The sequence below is a fragment of the Abramis brama genome (assembly GCF_963993115.1).
Source record: "Abramis brama genome assembly, chromosome: 18".
Classification (NCBI taxonomy): Eukaryota; Metazoa; Chordata; class Actinopteri; order Cypriniformes; family Leuciscidae; genus Abramis; species Abramis brama.
In genome coordinates, this window is record NC_139980.1 from 14,073,821 (window position 1) to 14,093,278 (window position 19,458).

General features: G+C 38.4%; 1 protein-coding gene across 4 annotated transcripts in view; it reads left to right on the forward strand.

Moving 5' to 3' along the window:
* Positions 1 to 1,966, forward strand: part of tns3.2 (tensin 3, tandem duplicate 2) — a 45,429-nt gene extending 43,463 nt beyond the window's left edge. For all 4 annotated transcript variants that reach the window (XM_084092035.1, XM_084092037.1, XM_084092038.1 and 1 more), the window contains 2 exons: positions 154 to 183; positions 284 to 1,966. In XM_084092035.1, coding sequence (XP_083948161.1) covers positions 154 to 183; positions 284 to 428 — 175 coding nt within the window. In that variant the 3' untranslated portion in view covers positions 429 to 1,966. The remainder of the gene's footprint in view (positions 1 to 153; positions 184 to 283) is intronic.
* The last annotated feature ends 17,492 nt before the right edge of the window (positions 1,967 to 19,458 follow it).

Genomic DNA, 19,458 nt, shown 5'->3' on the forward strand with positions numbered 1-19,458 from the left:
TTTATACTGTACAAACAGCATATTCTACGGTTTCAAAAACTTCACTTAGTATGATTTATAAGCTGTTTTATAAATTGTTTAGTATGTTTATTAGCCTTTTTTTTTATTGGATTTTTGTGGGATGTTCTGACATCTCTACTGATCTGTTCACAGATGGACACGAGACGGCTGCACAGCTGCAAAGTGAGTCCCAATCTCAGTTTTGAAGTAGTGCTAGTTGTGTATTTGAGTAAGCGTGCTCCTTGGACATTTATTCATTGTTGTGCGTGTGTGTGTGTAACAGGATCTTTGGCTTTATTGCGAGGAAAAGCGGAAGCAGCACAGAGAATGTGTGTCACCTGTTCGCCGAACACGACCCCGAGCAGCCCGCCAGCGCCATTGTCAACTTTGTCTCCAAGGTAATGATAGGCTCTCAGAAGACCAAATAGAAAAAACACACACAGAGATTCTGGCGGATGGAACTGAGTCACATCCACACTGAGAACATCCTCGACTTCAAATTGTGAAGACCAAAACATATTCACTACAGTTATGTGATCAGTTTTGCTTGATGATGGTGTTGAGAGAAGATGAAACATCAGTATTGTAATGGATGAAACTTCACCCTGCTATTTGGACAAAATGGGGCATCGCTAAACTTCATGGGGACCAGGAACAAATTTATAGGTGGACCTTAATGGCCGACCCTTTTCACAAATCCCAGGAACAACATCCCTGATGACCTTTCTGAGGATGATTTCCACAGGACGTCTTTGATATCCATGCAGTACTGTTGCATCACGTGACACGTCCAGTAGGGGGCGCCACAATACTTTAGCTCACTCTCACACTGCCATAAACAGTCTCTGCTGAAAGCAGTTGAAGGCCTAAGGGGGAAAATGACTTAACATTTGTTGTTTTATTATTATTATTATTATTATTATTTTAGCTGCCTAGAAGACTTTTTAGCAGTTTCGTTTGCAGTATTTCGGAGGTCCCTGGTTTCTTTTGTAAATAATAATGATGGAGGTGTAACTAGATTCATTTGTGTCTGGGCACATACGTACATCCACAAGATGCAGACCAAAGAACATTTTGCATATCAATTTACAAAACTTCAATGTTTTCGATTTTATAAATATATTTGTGTATATCAAATACCACTTTAATGTTTTTATAGCTCAAAATATCCAGTACATTGTTGTTTATCAGTGTTTTTGTTTATAAGTGCGGAGCTAACATTTTCAGTCAATGACAAGTGGTTTCCTTAAAAAGCATGTTGGCTTAACTTTGTTTATATATTTGGAAATATTTATCATATAACTCATATTCTGTGTATATTCATCTCTTACTCATCTATGCGGCATGATTGTTAAAACGTCTTATTTGATAAATCGCCGTATTCGAGGTAAGCAACATGACATTACTCATGTAAACTCAGTACTTCTGACATATTATTTTATACTGAACAAGTGTGTAAATGCTTGATCAAAGAGGATTCTGGGCTAAAAGTTTCACTTGGAATAAATCTGAATCAGACATAAATATTACAAAAACTGTTCTGTACTTTTCTTGCACTGTCTAACTCTTTGGTTTTATGGACTCTTCACATGCACAGAATACAATATAGATATTGTATGGTACTAAATTGAGACAGTGTTTGTCATGAAAGGACATATCATGAGTTCTGTCAACATGCTAGTTCGTTCACTTGCAGGTTAAAGCCACAAACATACGCAAAAATGCTAATGCTAGTTACGCGGACTTATTTTCTTACCTTATTATGGCTGTAACAAACTTCAAGAGTTAGGTAGTTTTCTTTAAAATGGTTGTGATATCAATTGTTATATTATGATTATTTTGTATAGTTATCTATCGAGCTACAAACATGTTAGCTGTCCCCAAAATCATGTATTAGATGAAGTTAGGAACTACTTTTGGTTTGGAACTTACTTTGCGACTATTAAAAGATGTTCTGTATATAGTATGAATGTGTGTAAAAGTAATTTGGACATCTACAACATGTCATGTTGTCTTTGTCATGTGACCTACTAGCTTTGTTGCGTCGCTTCATTGCCCATCACAAAACCTCTCCAGTGGCCTCATGGGATAGTAAAGTGCCAATTGGACCTGAAGTAGTAGGTCATCCAGGTACTTTTCGTCTACTGTTTTATGAATACTATGAATTTTGACATAATACTTAAGCTCACATACTGTTTTTCACCTACTATATAGTATATAAGTAGGCATTCAGACATAAGGGTTAACCATTTTTTGCAAACAATTGCTCTGCCTTAACTGTAATGCCCTGTTCACACCAAGAATGAAAACTATAACAATATTAGCATCCATACTAATGAACAATATCTTTGTTTATTATAAGCGTTCACTGTATTTATGGTGTCTGCTGCTTTAAATGTTTAAGCTCTTTGAAGTCAGATGGATTCTGATTGGCTGCCAATTTTTTATCATTCATTTTATATATATATATATATATATATATATATATATATATATATATATATATATATATATATATAATATTATTATTATTATTATTATTATTATTATTATATAGAATTCTTATAGAGCATGATCAGTCACATGATGTTTAGAAATGAGGTGATTGGCTCGAAAAATCCTCATGAAGCATTGATGGCAGGATCCATGTTATGTATTTCCTGGACTGTGTGCACCAGCCGAGCAACTGCCATTGAGATGAATGGGAATGCTATAGCGGCTAGCTTTTTTACAGGTATGTTACAACTCACATAAACGGGGTGAAATTAGTTTGAAAACTGGTTCATCAGGACATTTCTATCAGGTAGCAAGGACATTGTATGTGTAGTAGGACAAGAAAGCTTTAGTATTACAACACGAAACTTTCAAAGACACTGATTCAGCATAATGTGGTAGACTGCAGGTGGCATGAGCTCACTATATTCTCTGGTGAGAGAGAGAGAGGTTAGTATAATGGTTTGCTTATTCAGAGGTTTGGTCGAATATAAAGATAGTGTCTCACTTGTTCAGATGTGATTACTGATTAAACAAACTGCCCTTTATACAGGCCCGCGGCAAGGGGGTGAATGTGGAAATTAAACAAGAAAGAATGAGACACAAAGAAACAGAGAAAGAAAAACGAGTTTTCTGAGTCAGCTAAGCTGAGCGCCCCCTTCTGGCACACATTCTCAAACACAAATTCTGAGAGTGTGTTCTCTTACTTTTCTGTTTCTTTAACCTTCTCACTATGGGCTTCAGTATGATTGAGAGGAATGCCAGTCATGCAACTCTCCAGACACACACACAATTCATCTCAACACCCCGCAGGTCTCCACATGTTTGGGTAAACGCACACATTGGAAAAGAGTCACAGTCGGGAGAGTTTGATTAAGCGCTTTGAGTGTATTACACATATCTAAAACAAAGACCTGTGTGTGTGTGTACGTCTGGAGAGGTGTGTGTGTCTGCCATTCCTCTTCATCAGACTCATGGTCACAACTGTGAGCTCTGTGTTTTTTGTTTAGTTTTGCACGTTTTCACTTGCCGTTGAGTTCCAACATTGCACCGGGAGTGTGCTTTGGCCATAAAGGCACATTGTGAGGGGAGACTGTGTCAGAAGTGTGGCTCTAGGGTGGTATTTTCTGTATGGATGCAGACTTTGACCCTGAGCTTAATTATTTGTGGGATGGGGGTGCAAAAGGTCACTGAAAATATCTATTTGAATGAAATTTGATAGACAGGGGTATGTGGGGTACGTGCAGTACGTGGTTGGATGCAGGGTTATAATAGTTATATAAATAGTTAACTAAAACAAGAACCATAAAAAAGTTACTTAAACATGTTTTATTTCAGATAGCTATCTAGCTAAATAAAACATCATATGTTCAAAAAAAAAAATCTGAAATATAAATTTGTATATAGATAGGCTATAGAGACTAAAAAGGAATATATATATATATATATATATATATATATATATATATATATATATATATATATATATACTGTATATATAATATTATTATTATTATTATTATAAAAAAAAATGGATTTTGTGCATGCAGTACATTAAATGCAATGCATACACTGAATTTACTTTTTCTATAATAAGCATTTAATTCCTGAATAAAATTTTTGTTTTTACATTTTTTGGGGTGCAGTCAAAAATCTCAGGGTGATGCAATCTTGATTTCATAATGAAGAAAAAGCCTCATTAGGCCTATTGTTTGTATATTTATGTATGTGTATCATTTTTCAGCAAAAGTGCTTATTAATATTTGATTTTTGTTTTTTTTTTCCCATCAAGTCATGTGGTCTGGCCGTGCAACAAAACAAAACCATAAAACAGGAAATGACCCCTGATATAGAGGTTCCTGCAGACCAGCTGTGTCAAGTTCAGTAAGTTTCCTAAAATATCAGGTCATTTGACCTTTTTTTAGGTTAGTTCCGGTTTTAAGATGTCATGTGGTACAACCCCCCCAAAAAACGTAATATTTATTATTTAGTAATTAATTATATTTGTAAAAAAATATATATATTTTACCTTCAAAAACATTAAGATGTGTACATGTATTCTAGGTGTAAGGAAAATGCTATTACTTTTTTTTTTTTTGCTTTATGGTTACACCACATGACATATTTAGAGTCATTAAATTGAATCGTTGCTTAAAAATGATATAAATGTTTTTAATTCTCACATGACACCACCAGGAACATAAAAGGTTTATTTGTAAGTACTTAAACATTTTTTCAAACTAGATTTTTCCTTTATCGTGGACACTCGTTGTCCTTCAGTATTACCACAAAAGCCACACGTGACCTTCATCGCAATCATATGTGCGCCTACACAAACAGCCGAAAAGCCAAGACCTTGTTGTATACCTCCTTCCTGTGTGTGTGTGTGTGTGTGTGTGTGTGTGTGTGAGAGTGAGAGAGAGAGTGAAACAGATCTGGTGGTGTGGGGGGGTTGAAGGGATGACCTCATCAGGAAAGGAAACTTTCCCACAGTCTGTACACAAAGCCTGCTGTCAAAAGGTGAACTGAAAGAGAAAGAGAATAAATTTAACACACCGGATTAAAAAAAGGCCTAATCTCAATATACATCCTCTCTATAAAAGACATCTCGGCTCAAATATTTAGCAGCAAATAAATAGTGGTTCTCGCTCATGTCGAATTTGTTCCAGAAAAGATTCTTGAGATGATGATGAGGTGCCATTTTGTCTTGTCTCATTGCCAAGCTCTTAACAGCCATCATGGTGGGGGTGGTGGGGGTGGTGGGGGGACGGGGGTCATCGGTTTATCGAGCAAACAAATATTTTCTTAATGACAATGTACAATATATGACACATGCCTTTCTTAAACACTCTTGACATGTTTAGTTCGGCGCTGGAACACGTTTTCAGTCGTAGGCGGTGGCGATTAGATGAGGCATGCGATATATAGCCTATATCCGCGGGTGATAATTACAGATGGTGGCCAAGCGCACGAGTTATGCCTCTGCGACAGAACACTGGACTGATGATGTTTTGCTATTAAACTGCCAAGTGTTTTTGTCTGGCTCGTAGATTGCAGCGGTTTCTAAATGAACCAAATGAGCGTCTTTCCTGGAAATGGTGTTTTATGCTTTTTGCACTATATAACTCTCTCTTGCAATATGACAGAGCCACATTCTTGGACCTCCTCTCAGATGAGCCACAGACTGCAGAAAAACCATAAAAGTGTGTGAAAGTTACCATATGAAATATGAAAAATGCTCGATGACATTCTGGATGAGGGATTCTGATGTCTGGATGAGTCAAATTCAGTGGCACTGGTACAATGGTGAGGACATCTGAAGAGAATACTGTAATTTCCAGTGGCTTCCGCAGTATTTCGGAATGGAAGTTTTGGATTTTGTTTGAAACATCTGTCTTCCTTAATGAATTTTCTTGCTAGTCTGGGCTGGTTTACACAAGTTTTGTTTACATGCACCCAAATAATCTGTTAGTAATCGGATTGATGGCTTAATTGGATTCATGTAAACACCTCAATTGATCCTATAAAGCTCCATCCAACCGCATTTTTGATCGGATTGAAAAGGCTGGAGTAGACCTGAAATAATCTGACTAATAGGGGAAAAAAGTAACTGTAACTGTTTATCTTCTCCGTCAGATTAAAAAAATACATGTTTACATAATATGTTTTACTACTTATGTTTATTTTTTTCGAACTGGTCAGTGGAGGAGACTGAATATTTACTAAATATATACATACATTTGTCAGCTTTCCTTTTTTAGATGTTATCAAGGCAAAAATGACAATTATGTTCACAGTTGCGATAATTAATTACTCACATAAATACATATTTCCGTGCGTGCATGCATACATACATTGTATATATACATGCATACATACTTACATACATACTTTTCTACAAAAAGTAAAAAACAAGCAAAAGTAAAGGAATAATAATTTACATAAACATTTATGAGAGTTTTTGGTTGCACCGTAAGAGTCTCTTATAGAATCAAAGTGCTGATTGGTTTAATTTAAAGTCATATATATTTTTTCCATTTCATATAAATTTGCTAATATGAAATGTTGGTAAATTTAAACTGAAATTAATTAAAATGTATTTCCTTCTTAGTAGAGCATAAAGCACTAGCGATGGTAAGATTGTGGATTCAACTGACAGGGAACTGATAAAGAAACATGAACTGATAACACCTTGAATGCATTTGGATAAAAGCGTTGAACAAATTCATAAATGTTGATTTTAAATGTAATTTTTGATTCATATGTTGCTTACAAAAACATGTCAGGATAAATGGTCAATTTGTAATGGCTGTCAATACTGTGAATGGTGTAATTAACTAAATATTTTCTATATTTTCTCATTTTAATACCTTTAATATCTTTCTGCTATTACAAACTCTTCAGGAAGTCAAATATGTGTGCTTCAGATGAGTGCATGTAATGTTGACCTGGGCCTTTGGGTGTCGAGATACCCCGGGGCTTCTGCTTTGAAGTGAACAGTCCACACATGCCCATGCCCAATTTTCAGATCATTCCCTTCGCAGCGCCCTGTCTCTCTTGAGACAATGAGCTCAGCAATTTCTCCTCTCCTTGCTCAGAAACAGGAGTGCCACTCGCTCGCTCTCACGTTCCCTTTCAGCTGTAGCCTACGTGCTGTAAAGCACATGCTCAGTACACTTTTGTGATCTGATCCCTCAGTGTATTGACTGTGAATTGAAATACACATTCACACAGAGATTTAATGAACCTGTGGGTGATCACACTCACTTCTCAGGTCAACAGCTTCATTTTCATGACGTCAGCATTTATGCAATACACTTAATGAGGGAGTCCCTGTGCGCGTGTGTGCGTGTTTTGGAAGAGAGAGTGAATTACTGTCTGTTTCTGTTTTTACACTTTTGTAACATTTAGTTTTGGCATTATTGGATGTAGTTCATCTCATATGGGGAATATAATTCTGGTATGTTTGGATCTGTGAGGAAGAATTCTGATAGTGTGTCAAGGTACAGTACTGTGCAAAAGTCTTAGGCATGTTAACCCCCCCTGACTGAAATATCAGTTTACATTTCCAAACATTCTTTTTGCCATTAATTGTAATAATCCAGTGAGATTTGTGTATGCACAAGGAGTCTGACAACAGCCGGTATGATCTGATCTCACCATCATCGAGTCCGTCTGTGATTACATGAAGAAACAGAAAAAACTGAGACAAACTAAATCCAGAAAAACTGCAGGAACGTCTCCAAGATGCTTGAAGAAACCTTCCTGCAAAGCTACCTGAAAAACTATGCGCAAGTGTACCTGGACAAAAGCCGTTTTAAACGCAAAGAGTTGTTACAACATTATATTGATTCAATAAATTCAATTTGTGATTTTATTTTTGAAAGCATTCTCACTTTACAGCATTTTAACACAAGTGCCAGTACTTTTCACAGTACTGTAGCTTTGCAGGAAGGTTTCTTCAAGCATCTTGGAGACGTATTAGGTATTAACATGCCTAAGACTTTTGCACAGTACTGTATGTTTAGTCATGACGTCAGTGTTGGTTGGAATAATTAGCTCTGTTCCAAAACTGAGTTGGCTTGCTTTCTGCTGCCTACATAGGCAGCTGCCTTCTAAGGCAACATCGTACCTTAAATAGAATATCATTCATAATTGACATGTTTGAAATGCTTTATGTAGGAAGTTTCCTTGCCTGCAATATAAAAAGTTAGTGCTCCTCAAGGGAAGCACAAGAGACTCGACACAATTGACTATAATTGAGTTTGCCGTTAGCAGATATTGCTAAGCTAATGACAAGATACTAAGCATAAACACATAGCACACACAATTGGATTAACTAATTTAACTGTTTGTTACAGTGCAGCTTGAAAGTTTGTGAACCCCTTGAAAACTTTTGAACAAGATAAAGATGTCAACATTTTTCTTAGTTTGTTTAATTGTGTTATTTAATAATGTTTAATTTTTTAAGTTTTAATTTTTTTTATTTAGTACTGCCCTTCGGAAGCAACAGAAGATACTTGCGTGTTTCCCAGAAGACAAATTAAATACAATTTACCTTGATCTTCAAATTCAAAAAGTTTTTACCCATTGTCACTCTTTGTTTACAGTTTAATGCATTGTCTTTGCTTCTGGAGCATCGGTGAATGTTTGAACCTTTTTTAATAGTTGTGTTTGAGTCCCTCAATTGTCCTCTCTATGATTTTGACATCCATCTTTTCACACTGTCACTGCTGGAAAGGGTTCAAATATGCAAAAGATGCTGGAAAACTGAAGAATTTTCGAGACCTGGAGGATTTTTCTGAAGAACATTGGGGAATTTAACTGCTCAGGACAAACAACCAAAAAAAAACAAAACAAAAAAAAACAAACAAAAAAAACAGTCGTGGATCATAACGACACACGGTATTAAGAATCAAGGGTATGTAAACTTTGGAACGGGGTCATTTTTATAAATTCAGCTATTTTGTTTGTCTTGTGGACTATATATGTAAAGATCTTTTATGTAAAATAACTTATTCAGGACAGTACTAAATACAAATAACATGCATTTTGTTTGATCCATCTTATTTTGTTAAAATTATTCACATTTTCATATATACACTGAACAAAATTATAAACGCAACACTTTTGTTTTTGCCCCCATTTTTCATGAGCTGAACTCAAAGATCTAAGACTTTTTCTATGCACACAAAAGGCCTATTTTAGAGTGGCCTTTTATTGTGGCCAGCCTAAGGCACACCTGTGCAATAATCATGCTGTCTAATCAGCATCTTGATAAGCCACACCTGTGAGGTGGATGGATTATCTCAGCAAAGGAGAAGTGCTTACTAACACAGATTTAGACAGATTTGTGAACAATATTTGAGAGAAATAGGCCTTTTGTGTAAACATATATATATATATATATACCTTATATGTATGTATATCTTTCTTTCTTAGCGTTATTCCCGCTCATAAGCGGTTCACACACCCATGAGTTGGCACAGGTTTTACGTCGAATGCCCTTCCTGTCACAACCCAGCACTGAGAGTGCTGAGACACATTCACATTCACATTCACATTCACATTCACATTCACATTCACATTCACATTCACACTCACACTCACATTATGACAATTTGGCATATCCATCAACTTTACCTGCATGTTTTTAGACTGTGGGGGACACTGGAGCACCCAGAGAAAACCCACACTGACATGGGGAGAACGTGCAAACTTCGCACAGAAAGGCCTCCTGGCTCAGCCGGGGTTCCTGCTGTTTTAGAAACTAAACTATAGGATGATTTATGTTATGTCACATTTTGGTCTGTCTATAATGGTAATTGCATTACTGGATTACCTTGGCAATAGAGTTAGAGCTAAATGGCTCTATAATCATTGTTTTGTCACTACTGATTTATAGTTGATGAAAATCTAATATCAACCTCAGCGCTGGTCCTACACTAACCCTTGATCCAGAGCAGCTGTGAGTTCTGACCCAGATTCCAATGACTTGGAAGGAGCATAGAATCCAGCTAATCAGGCAGTAAAAGAAAGAATAGAGGGAGACTGAGCGAAAGAGAGAGAGAGAGGAAAATGAAGATATCAGGAAGGAAGACACGAAAGAGAGAGAGGAGGTGCATGAGAGACAGATGAGGTGCGTTTATAAATACCCTTAAGGTCGTTTGGGATTACAGCATTGTCACAGTTCAAAAGTACTGTTGCCAAAAGGGCAACCACTCATTCCCACACACTTAAGTGGGGTCAGAACTGTCCACTGGGATATCTAGAGATAAATAGAGAGCAGAGAAACCATAATTTTGGATTACAAGTGCACTTGGTAATTTTAGTTTATGTTGCGCTATATATGGCAGATGTCTTTTACATACTGACACCTAGTGGACACCATATCATGCAAAGGTTTTCGGTTATAAGTGCCATTGTAGAAATGTTTTATATGCAGTCAGATATGATTAATTTATTCTGTTAACCAAGATGTCCTATAACAGGGATTACGAGTAGTATCCGGCTGTTCCCATAATCAAATATGTAAATACATTTATAACAGGTGGATGCTGCACATTGGTGGTGGTTGAGGAGATTTCCCCCTCCCATATGTAAAGCGCTTTGAGTACCCAGAAAAGCGCTATATAAATATAACAAATTTATTTATTATATAATTATATTATAATTATAATGTTATAAAAGATAAAAGGTTATCTACAGAATAAGTGGTTTAGGTGCTGCAGTAGGATGATAGGGCGATCTGGAATATATTTAGTTATGGTATTGCTAAGGTATGTAGGGGCAAAAAGTATAGTAAATAAGGACATTTAAAAAATGATGACACAGCATTCTTTATGCACAGATGATTGGAGGAGTGTTCTGACTGTGATGATTGTGTTATAAATGCACAAGCAAAACTGATTTCCCTTAATAGTGGGAGAATCCGTGACCCCCGTGGTCAGAGGTCAAGACCCCCAGACAGGCCCACGAGAGTTTGCCTTTCAAAAGCAACCTCATCTCACTCGAAACCCCTTGGCTGGGGGCATTACATCATCCTTTTCCCATCATTATCAGGGTAAAGAGACTGACTCTCTGTCTTTGTGCGCACGGGGGTCAGTGGGTGAGAGATGGAGATGTCCAAGAACAGAAAGGGATAAAGAGATAGGATAGAAAAGTGGAACACAGAGATTCTATTTAAGTGACGAGAAACTGGTCTGTGCAGTCTGTGACCCAGCGCACACTCTCTCTCCCCAATACACACACACACACACTCACACGCTCCATAGGAACAAAATGGCACTCTTGGTTTAGCCCAACAATGTCAGTGACACTCTAGTACCGGCTTATGGGTTTTATTGTTAGCGTACAATCCTCTTGGCATTGTGCTTAACAATGCCCTCAGTTAATGGGCAGTCTAACCTACTTGCATTGTCTCTAATTGGTCTCTCTGGAGCAGGAAGAGAGAAAGAGAAGGAGCAGGTTGGAGAGGGGAAGGAGCCGGGCTAAATCATTGCTTTAGTGCAGAGTCAGGGAACAGGCTTGGACAAAGAAGCTTTTGTGGCACCCAGGCCCAGAGTTCAGGAAATGCACCTGGTCCCCCCTCTCCAGCTGATAAGAGCTCTCACTAGCCATTACCTCATCTCTCTCTCTCTCTCTCTCTCTCTCTCTCTCTCTCTCTCTCTCTCTCTCTCTCTCTCTCTCTCTCTCTCCCACCCTCCCTCCCTCTCTCTCTCTCTCTCTCTCTCTCTCTCTCCCACCCTCCCTCCCTCTCTCTCTCTCTCTCTCTCTCTCTCTATTGCTCTCTCTCTCTCGCTCTCTCTCTCTCTGTCTATCTTTCCATGTTTTATGGGCACTTTCCATAGACACAATAATTTTTATACAGCATATCCCCAAACCTAACCCCAAACCTACTCATCACTCATTTTCAAAAAAACATAGTTTAGTTTGATTTTATAGGCTGTTTTCCTCATTGGGGCCAAAAATGTCCCCTGAAGGACAAGTATTTTAGATATTGGCTTCTTTGTGGCGATGTTTTGTCCCCCATAATGTAGGGTATATCTGAACCACACATACACACACACACAAGGGAGGGAAAATCCCTCACACGGATATCAGGGAAAATGAAGAAAAGGAAATAGAAAGTAAAGATGTAGATCCAAGTGCTGGGGTTTTATTAAAACGTACAATAAACACAAGAACTGGAGACCAGGAAACACAGGGAACTGAAACATGCACTATCATAAGACATCCACAGCAAACATCGACTGATAACGGAACAAGGGAAACACAAGGTCTATATATACACAAGTGGTAACAAGCTAACAAGACACCCTTGGAAACAATCAGACTAATCAACTGGGAAAACTACAACAAAGCAGGAAATTCAACAAAAAGATGGCTTCCAGATGCTTCCTGGCCAACAAAACCCTAAAATAAAAGTCCAGGTGGGTGGTGGAGTGGAGGCGCACCAGGGGGAGGGATGATGGACGGCCAGGCCCATGAGGTGAAGGTGAGCCTGGAAACCAGTTCAGGGAGCCAGGGCAGAGCAGGCGGAGATGAATGCCACCAAGGTGGAGCAGAAGGAGCAAGAGACCACCAGGGCAGAGCAGGTGGGGCTGAAGACCACCAATTCCCCAAGACCCCCATGACGGAGCCGACAGAGCAGGGAACCAAGGTGGTGTCAGTAGTTTAGGGGGCCTAAGTGGAGCCGGCAGAGCAAGAGAGCACCAGGGTGGAGCAGTTGACCATGGTGGAGTAGACGGGGCTAGGAACCACCATGGTGGACCACCTCTGGGCACAGAGACAGGAAGTGCACAAAGTTCGGGAGCAGCCTCCTTGGCCGTGACAGAGAGCTCCATAATTTCTTAGACGGCTACATGGGACCAGAGAGCACTGGGACCGCCAGGTTAGAGAGTGCTGGGATGGCCCGGCTAGAGAGCGCTGGGACCACCAAGCTAGAGAGCGCTGGGACCGCTCGGCTAGAGAGCGCTGGGGCAGCCCGGCTAGAGAGCGCTGGGACCGCCCGGCTAGAGCGCCAGGACCGCCAAGCTAGAGAGCGCCGGGACCGCCAAGCTAGAGAGCGCTGGGACAGCCTGGCTAGAGAGCGATGGGACCGCCAAGCTAGAGAACGATGGGACCGCCAAGCTAGAGAGTGCTGGGACTGTCCGGCTATAGAGCACTGGGACCGCCAAGCTAGAGAGCGCTGGGACTGCCCGGGTAGAGAGCGCTGGAACCGCCGGCTCGAGAGCGCCTGGACAGCCTGGCTAGAGAGCGATGGGACCGCCAAGCTAGAGAGCGCTGGGACAGCCTGGCTAGAGAGCGATGGGACCGCCAAGCTAGAGAACGATGGGACCGCCAAGCTAGAGAGTGCTGGGACTGTCCGGCTATAGAGCACTGGGACCGCCAAGCTAGAGAGCGCTGGGACTGCCCGGGTAGAGAGCGCTGGAACCGCTGGCTCGAGAGCCCTGGGACTTCCCAGCTAGAGACCGCTGGAACCGCCCGGCTAGAGAGCGCTGGAACCGCCCGGGTAGAGAGCACTGGGACTGCTGGGCTAGAGAGGCCGGGCACTCACACCGATATCAATAGTGTATAAATACTCTATTGGAACAATGAAGGATTTCCAACATGTATACAGTACAAAATCCAATAATCCACAAAAAGCAGCACAGAACAACTAAAATGCCAAAACACAGTGTCAAGTGTCAGAAAAGTTATATATTCACACCTGGACGTCCTTTCCTTACTTTGTAGACACATGATATGACCAGACAATGCCAAAATACGTCATCCATATTGTCATAAATTCAGAATCAAAACCATAATATATCCATAATCAAAACAATAAGTTTTACAATTCATTAGTCAATAATTGATTCAATATTCTTAAGTAAACAAACAAATCAATTTAAATCAGCCTTATATGATTTATTCCCTCTCTTCCTCTGGCTTTTTCTATGTCTTCCTCTAATTAGATGTTCCTGGCACACTCTCTCTCTCTTCCTGTCACATCTTTTTATGGCCATGCCAGATATCCTCTTTTACACTGGCCTACTTTTCTATCTCACGGCGAGGTGCTCTCCTATGGATGGGGTTGGCGCTGAAAGAGGAAGTGGTTCCAGGCCAACAAGTGATTTCTCTTGAGGGGCTTTTATGAAAAAGAAAATGTGAGGAATTGTGCTGGTGGCATCAATGGTTTTCGAATCTGTACAAAGGTTCATGTATCAGATATTCACACACACACAAATGCACATACTTTTTAGCATCAGAAGCTACAGGAATGAGGAGAGGGAACACTCTGGTATTTGGACTGTTTTGTAATCATCAGTCACACATGGTTTGTCAAAATAAAAGCCATATTGAAACACAGTGTAAAAGTATGCTTTTTAATGTTTAGAAACCCAGACAGACATTCCAAGACACCCAGAAAAACGTTAAAAGGAGGCCAAAACAGCGATATCAAATTTAAAGTTTGCATTTAAGAAATTACATCACAGATAATCAGTCTTGTTTAATGCATCAGTGTTTGCAAAGCTGTACAACATCCACAGTCACGGTTGTTATGTATGTCTTGCAGTTCTTCCAGATCATAACTTTAGACTTGGCATTGCTGGGATACATGGTAAGGGAAGGCATCAGGTGAAGAATAATATAGACAACATTATATGGTCTGTATAGTTTGTGAGTCTGTGTGTTTGTGAATTTGGATATATTAAAAGTATGTGCATGAGCGGGGGCTGCTAAAATCTGCTATACAGAGATTTGGTCTATGAATACACTCCAGGGTACTTACTTGTTCTCTTTTGATAGCTCAGATTGAGACTTAAATACCTGTTGAGTTGGACTTTGTGAGGTTTTTCCCATATGAAGCAGGGTAGAGAGATGAAGACAGATAAAAACACGGGTCCTAGTTTGCTAGTCAACAAAAAAAAAAACATTGTATATTATAAATATAGCTGAGAAAAGAGAGATTGCAGAAGTTAAAAAGGCAAAGACAGAAAGTAGGGGAGAAAGAGAGATAGCAATGCATTGGCACTTTTAAATAGACTTCATGGAACACCAAATCCCTTCTACCAAATCAGCTGATGCCTCATCATTTGCCAAGGGGGCGAGGAAAAGACATAAGTGGGCATGAGGGGGACAGGGGTGGAGGCGAAAGATGAGCATCATTGACAGATCAGAAGCTTCACACATTCACCATGTAAGAGAAAGAGTGATCTTCTACATTTTAGTAACAATCACTATTGATCTACCGTTATTTTACTATATTTCACTTTGTGCAATTCTCATTGCTTGCGGTTATGCTGCAAATGTTTTGCAATACAAATGTACCATTTTTAGTCATGCTAGTTATGCACCCAAACACAAAGACAGAAAGGGATTTTCCTGTTGTGATTTGCGGATGGAAAGTGTTGCATGTCCAATCACTGAGCAGGAAGTGAGTGTGAGCACACCGAGACAACCCTTGTGAAAAAGAAGTACACTTTAGCATACTTTTTTAAAAGAGACTGAAAGAGTATGAAAATGTATTATAGTTAACATTTATGTTAAATTCAATTAGTTGAACCAAATCATTTGTATTGACCCACTTATTTAGGACTTCATCTCTATATGTACATTTTTATTTTAATTAGTTCTATAGTTTTTGAAATATGGCTAACAATTTACATTTCTCATAAACAAAAATATACTTCAATGTAATTTATATTGAAATTTGGATGTCATGTATTTAAATATATTTGTAATGATAAAGTTGAAATTTAATACATTTAGAATATAACTTTAAATGTAAAATCAAATACTTTGCCTTAGTATGTTAGGCATATCAACACATCAAAATAAGTGCAATTCTTTAAAGCATGACAAAAGATTATTAAAACATAATGTCAACAGTTTTACTTTAAAGTACACTAAATTATTACTAAGAAACAGTCATGAAAATGTACTCTCTTTAAGTACACTTAAGTGATCTTTCAGTTACACTTTATTTTACAGTGTTGTTGTTACTTATGTTACATGTAGTTAATAACACTAAATTATGCATAATTACATGCAACCAACCCTAAACCAAACCCTAATCCTTTCTAACCTTATAGTAAGTAAAGCATATGCATAGCAATGCATTGTTTTACAGACTTCATATTACTAAGTGCTTAAATGTATAATAACACTGTAACAAAGACACCTTAAAATAAAGTGTAGCCGACCTTTTCCCTTATAATTTATTATCCAAATTCTGTGACACAGTTTCCTTGAATTCATGTGTTTATGAGGGAAGCAGGCCCTGAAGCTGAAGCAGCATTTCTCAGAACACTTTGTGTGTGTCTGTGTATGTGTTTGTGTGTGTGTGTGTTAGAGCTCCTCTGTGTGTATAACTGCCAAAGCATTTAGATTCCTGAAATGTTCTAAATTCTCGTCGCCTCACTTCCTCCTGACTGATTCTGATGGTGTGTATGTTATGATAAAAGTGTCAAAAAACAAGCCTCTTTGCATTTCAAAAACTACACACAGGCAGAAACCAATGAATTAAACCACCACAAACACATTGGCTATGTTTGGAATGGAAAACCAAATTACTACTTACTGAATATTGCACAGTATACACTGTATACTATGTTTACACATTATACATTGTTGCATTGGATAGATTAGGGTCCAATTCTCACTATTCACTAACTCAAACTCTGACTTTTGCCTCAATAAACTCCTTATTACTGCTTAATACTAGTTAGTAAGGTAGTTGTTAAGATTAGGTTTGGGTTTAGGTTAGGTTAAAACTCCTGTCTTCATGTATGGGTCCGTTTACTGCTGTACAGTATGACATGAATGACTGAGATCCTACAGTGGAACATGGCTTAGGGATCATGTTCGCACAGTGTGACAAGCAACAGTTGTAAAGGACTATTATAAATCATACAGTGTGCAACCTAAAAGACTGATAGGAAACAGCTACAAGAAATCATTTCTCCCATTTACTTACTGTATATCTGTACTTTTTTTTCTATAGAAAAGAAAATGTAATGTTTGTTGAACAAAACATTTCAAAATCAAATTTGCATTGTTATTTGTTAAATTATACGGTATCACATTCATTCATTAATACTGTCTAAATCAAGTTACTTGCTATACCACAATTTTTTTTTTTTAAAGAAATAAACATTCATACACTTAAAACGACACATTTGTATTGCAAAACATTTGCAGCATAGCGGCAAACAATGTGAAACTGCACACACTAAGTAAAATAAAGTCAAAAATAACAGTAGTGCAAATGGAGTATTATTGAATGAAATAAATGATAAAATACAATTGTCATGCTTTTGTCCAATGAAGGTTAGATTCACATGAAAAAGTAGATATCTATTAAACAAAACTCAGATAGCTTCCAAATAGAACGAGACAGCGTGCATTAAACTTAGCATACTGGACAACGACTGAAGCAAACTGAGGGACTTAAAGACAAAGGCCCCATCCACACTACTGCGTTTTAGTTTAGAAACGGAGAATTAAAACGAATATGATCTCCTTCCACACCAGCTTTTTAGCTGCGTATTAGAATGGATCTCCGTCCACAATACATTAAAAAAAAGGACTGAAAACGCGGATCACGTGACCTTTCACCAACACTGGGCATGCGCGTGCCGGTGTAAACCTGGAGACTTTCAAACATCAAAATGTCATTTATTAATATGTATTTGTGTCAAAATGACATATAAACATCTTTTTTATAAATCCATTCAAAACGCGAAACGGGGTCGGCAGCGTTTCTAAACTTCTCCGTTTTAGGTCTTCGTTTTTGCCGTTTTAGTCTGGACGAGAGGTGCAAACGTAGCAAAAGGTCTCCGTTTCTTAACTAAAACGCAGTAGTGTGGATGGGGCCAAAGAGATAATGACCTAAATGAAGACAGCTGTGCTCATTAAATGAATCACCATGACAACAGATAATGGCGGGAATCTAGAACAAAGGAAACACAGGAAGCAGCTAACTGAGGAAATACAAACTAAAAGTCCATGAAAATGAAACGAACACAACATAATTGTAACAACAATGAAGTAAAATGAATTGATTTAACAAAAAGGAGGCAGAAATCAGTAAAAAATAGTGTACAAAATGTTAAAATTTCACAAAAGATTTGAGCATATTTTCAGTTCAATTCAATTTAAGTTTAATTGTAGCACTTTTCACAATACATTACAAAAGCAGTTTCAAAGCAGCTTCACAAAAAAATACGTATTACAGAAAATGTTTTAAAGGGTTAGTTCACCCAAAAATGAATATTCTGTCAGTAATTACTCACCCTCATGTTGTTTCAACCCCGTAAGACATTCGTTCATCTTCGGAACACAAATTACGATATTTTTGATTAAATCTGAGAGCTGATCACTCCTCTGTAGGCTTCTAAGTGATTGAAACTTGCTGGCCCAGAAAAGTTATTAAAGAGATCGTTAATATAGTCCAAGTGACTACAGTGGCTCAATCTTAAGTTTATAAAGCGACGAGAATACTTTTTGTGCGCAAAAACAAACAAAAATAACGACTTTATTCCACTATTCATTTCCTTCTCTCTGGACCTCGAGTCTTTTTACGTAGTGTTTAAGCGTAGCGCGTCTGTGTTGCACGTCACCACGTAGGCTCACTATTGGTCGACGGTGATCATGTGTGTGATGCGTGGTGACGGTAAGTTAACCCATTAATGTTACAAAGAGGAAGTGTTCTGTTATCAGTCAGAGATGAGTGTGTCAGTATGTCCGTATGGCAGTGGTAATATACAGCTATACGATAATACAGGTTAAGTGGTAAGTAAACATCATAGGCTTTTCAGTTCAGCAGACGTAATGAAAATGTAAGGTATGATTACAGTTTGTGGTCATAATGATTACAATATTAGGGTAATAGTTGCAATGAGAAGCATTACTTGTGTTTCTGAAAGTTGAATGAGGTTAAAAAAAAAGTCAGCATTATTTAATTGAGCCCAATTTAAGAATCATTTCATATACTGAAACCTCATGAATCATAATATCATAAATCACAGCGATGATGGTCTGGATACAGACGGTAAAGTGAGATGCTATAAAAGGTTTGTCCCATGACACTAAATCGGTCTGTGTGACATTTCACTGTTTTAAACTGCCATCTGCAGTATGTGGCAGCTCTACTGGTAGCCAGATATCCACACTTCATTGGAGTCAGCATTTGCAAAAAGTCAAGGTTAGGCTTGCGACAGAGAGACGAGGTCAAATGGAGAATGTGTCCAGAGTTCAAAGGTCAAGGGTCAGTAGTAAAGCTTTCATTGCCCAGTTTAGGAAATTATGTACAAACACAAGCTTTCATGACCTCGCACAAACAGAGAGAACTCTCACATGACATTTCCTCAGGTGCTATAGATGTGTGTGTTTGTACGTAAGCAAATCCTCTTATGAAGTTGGTGATATAAATCCTCATTTGAGCGTTTAATCTCCGGTCTGACGTCTAAGCGTTTC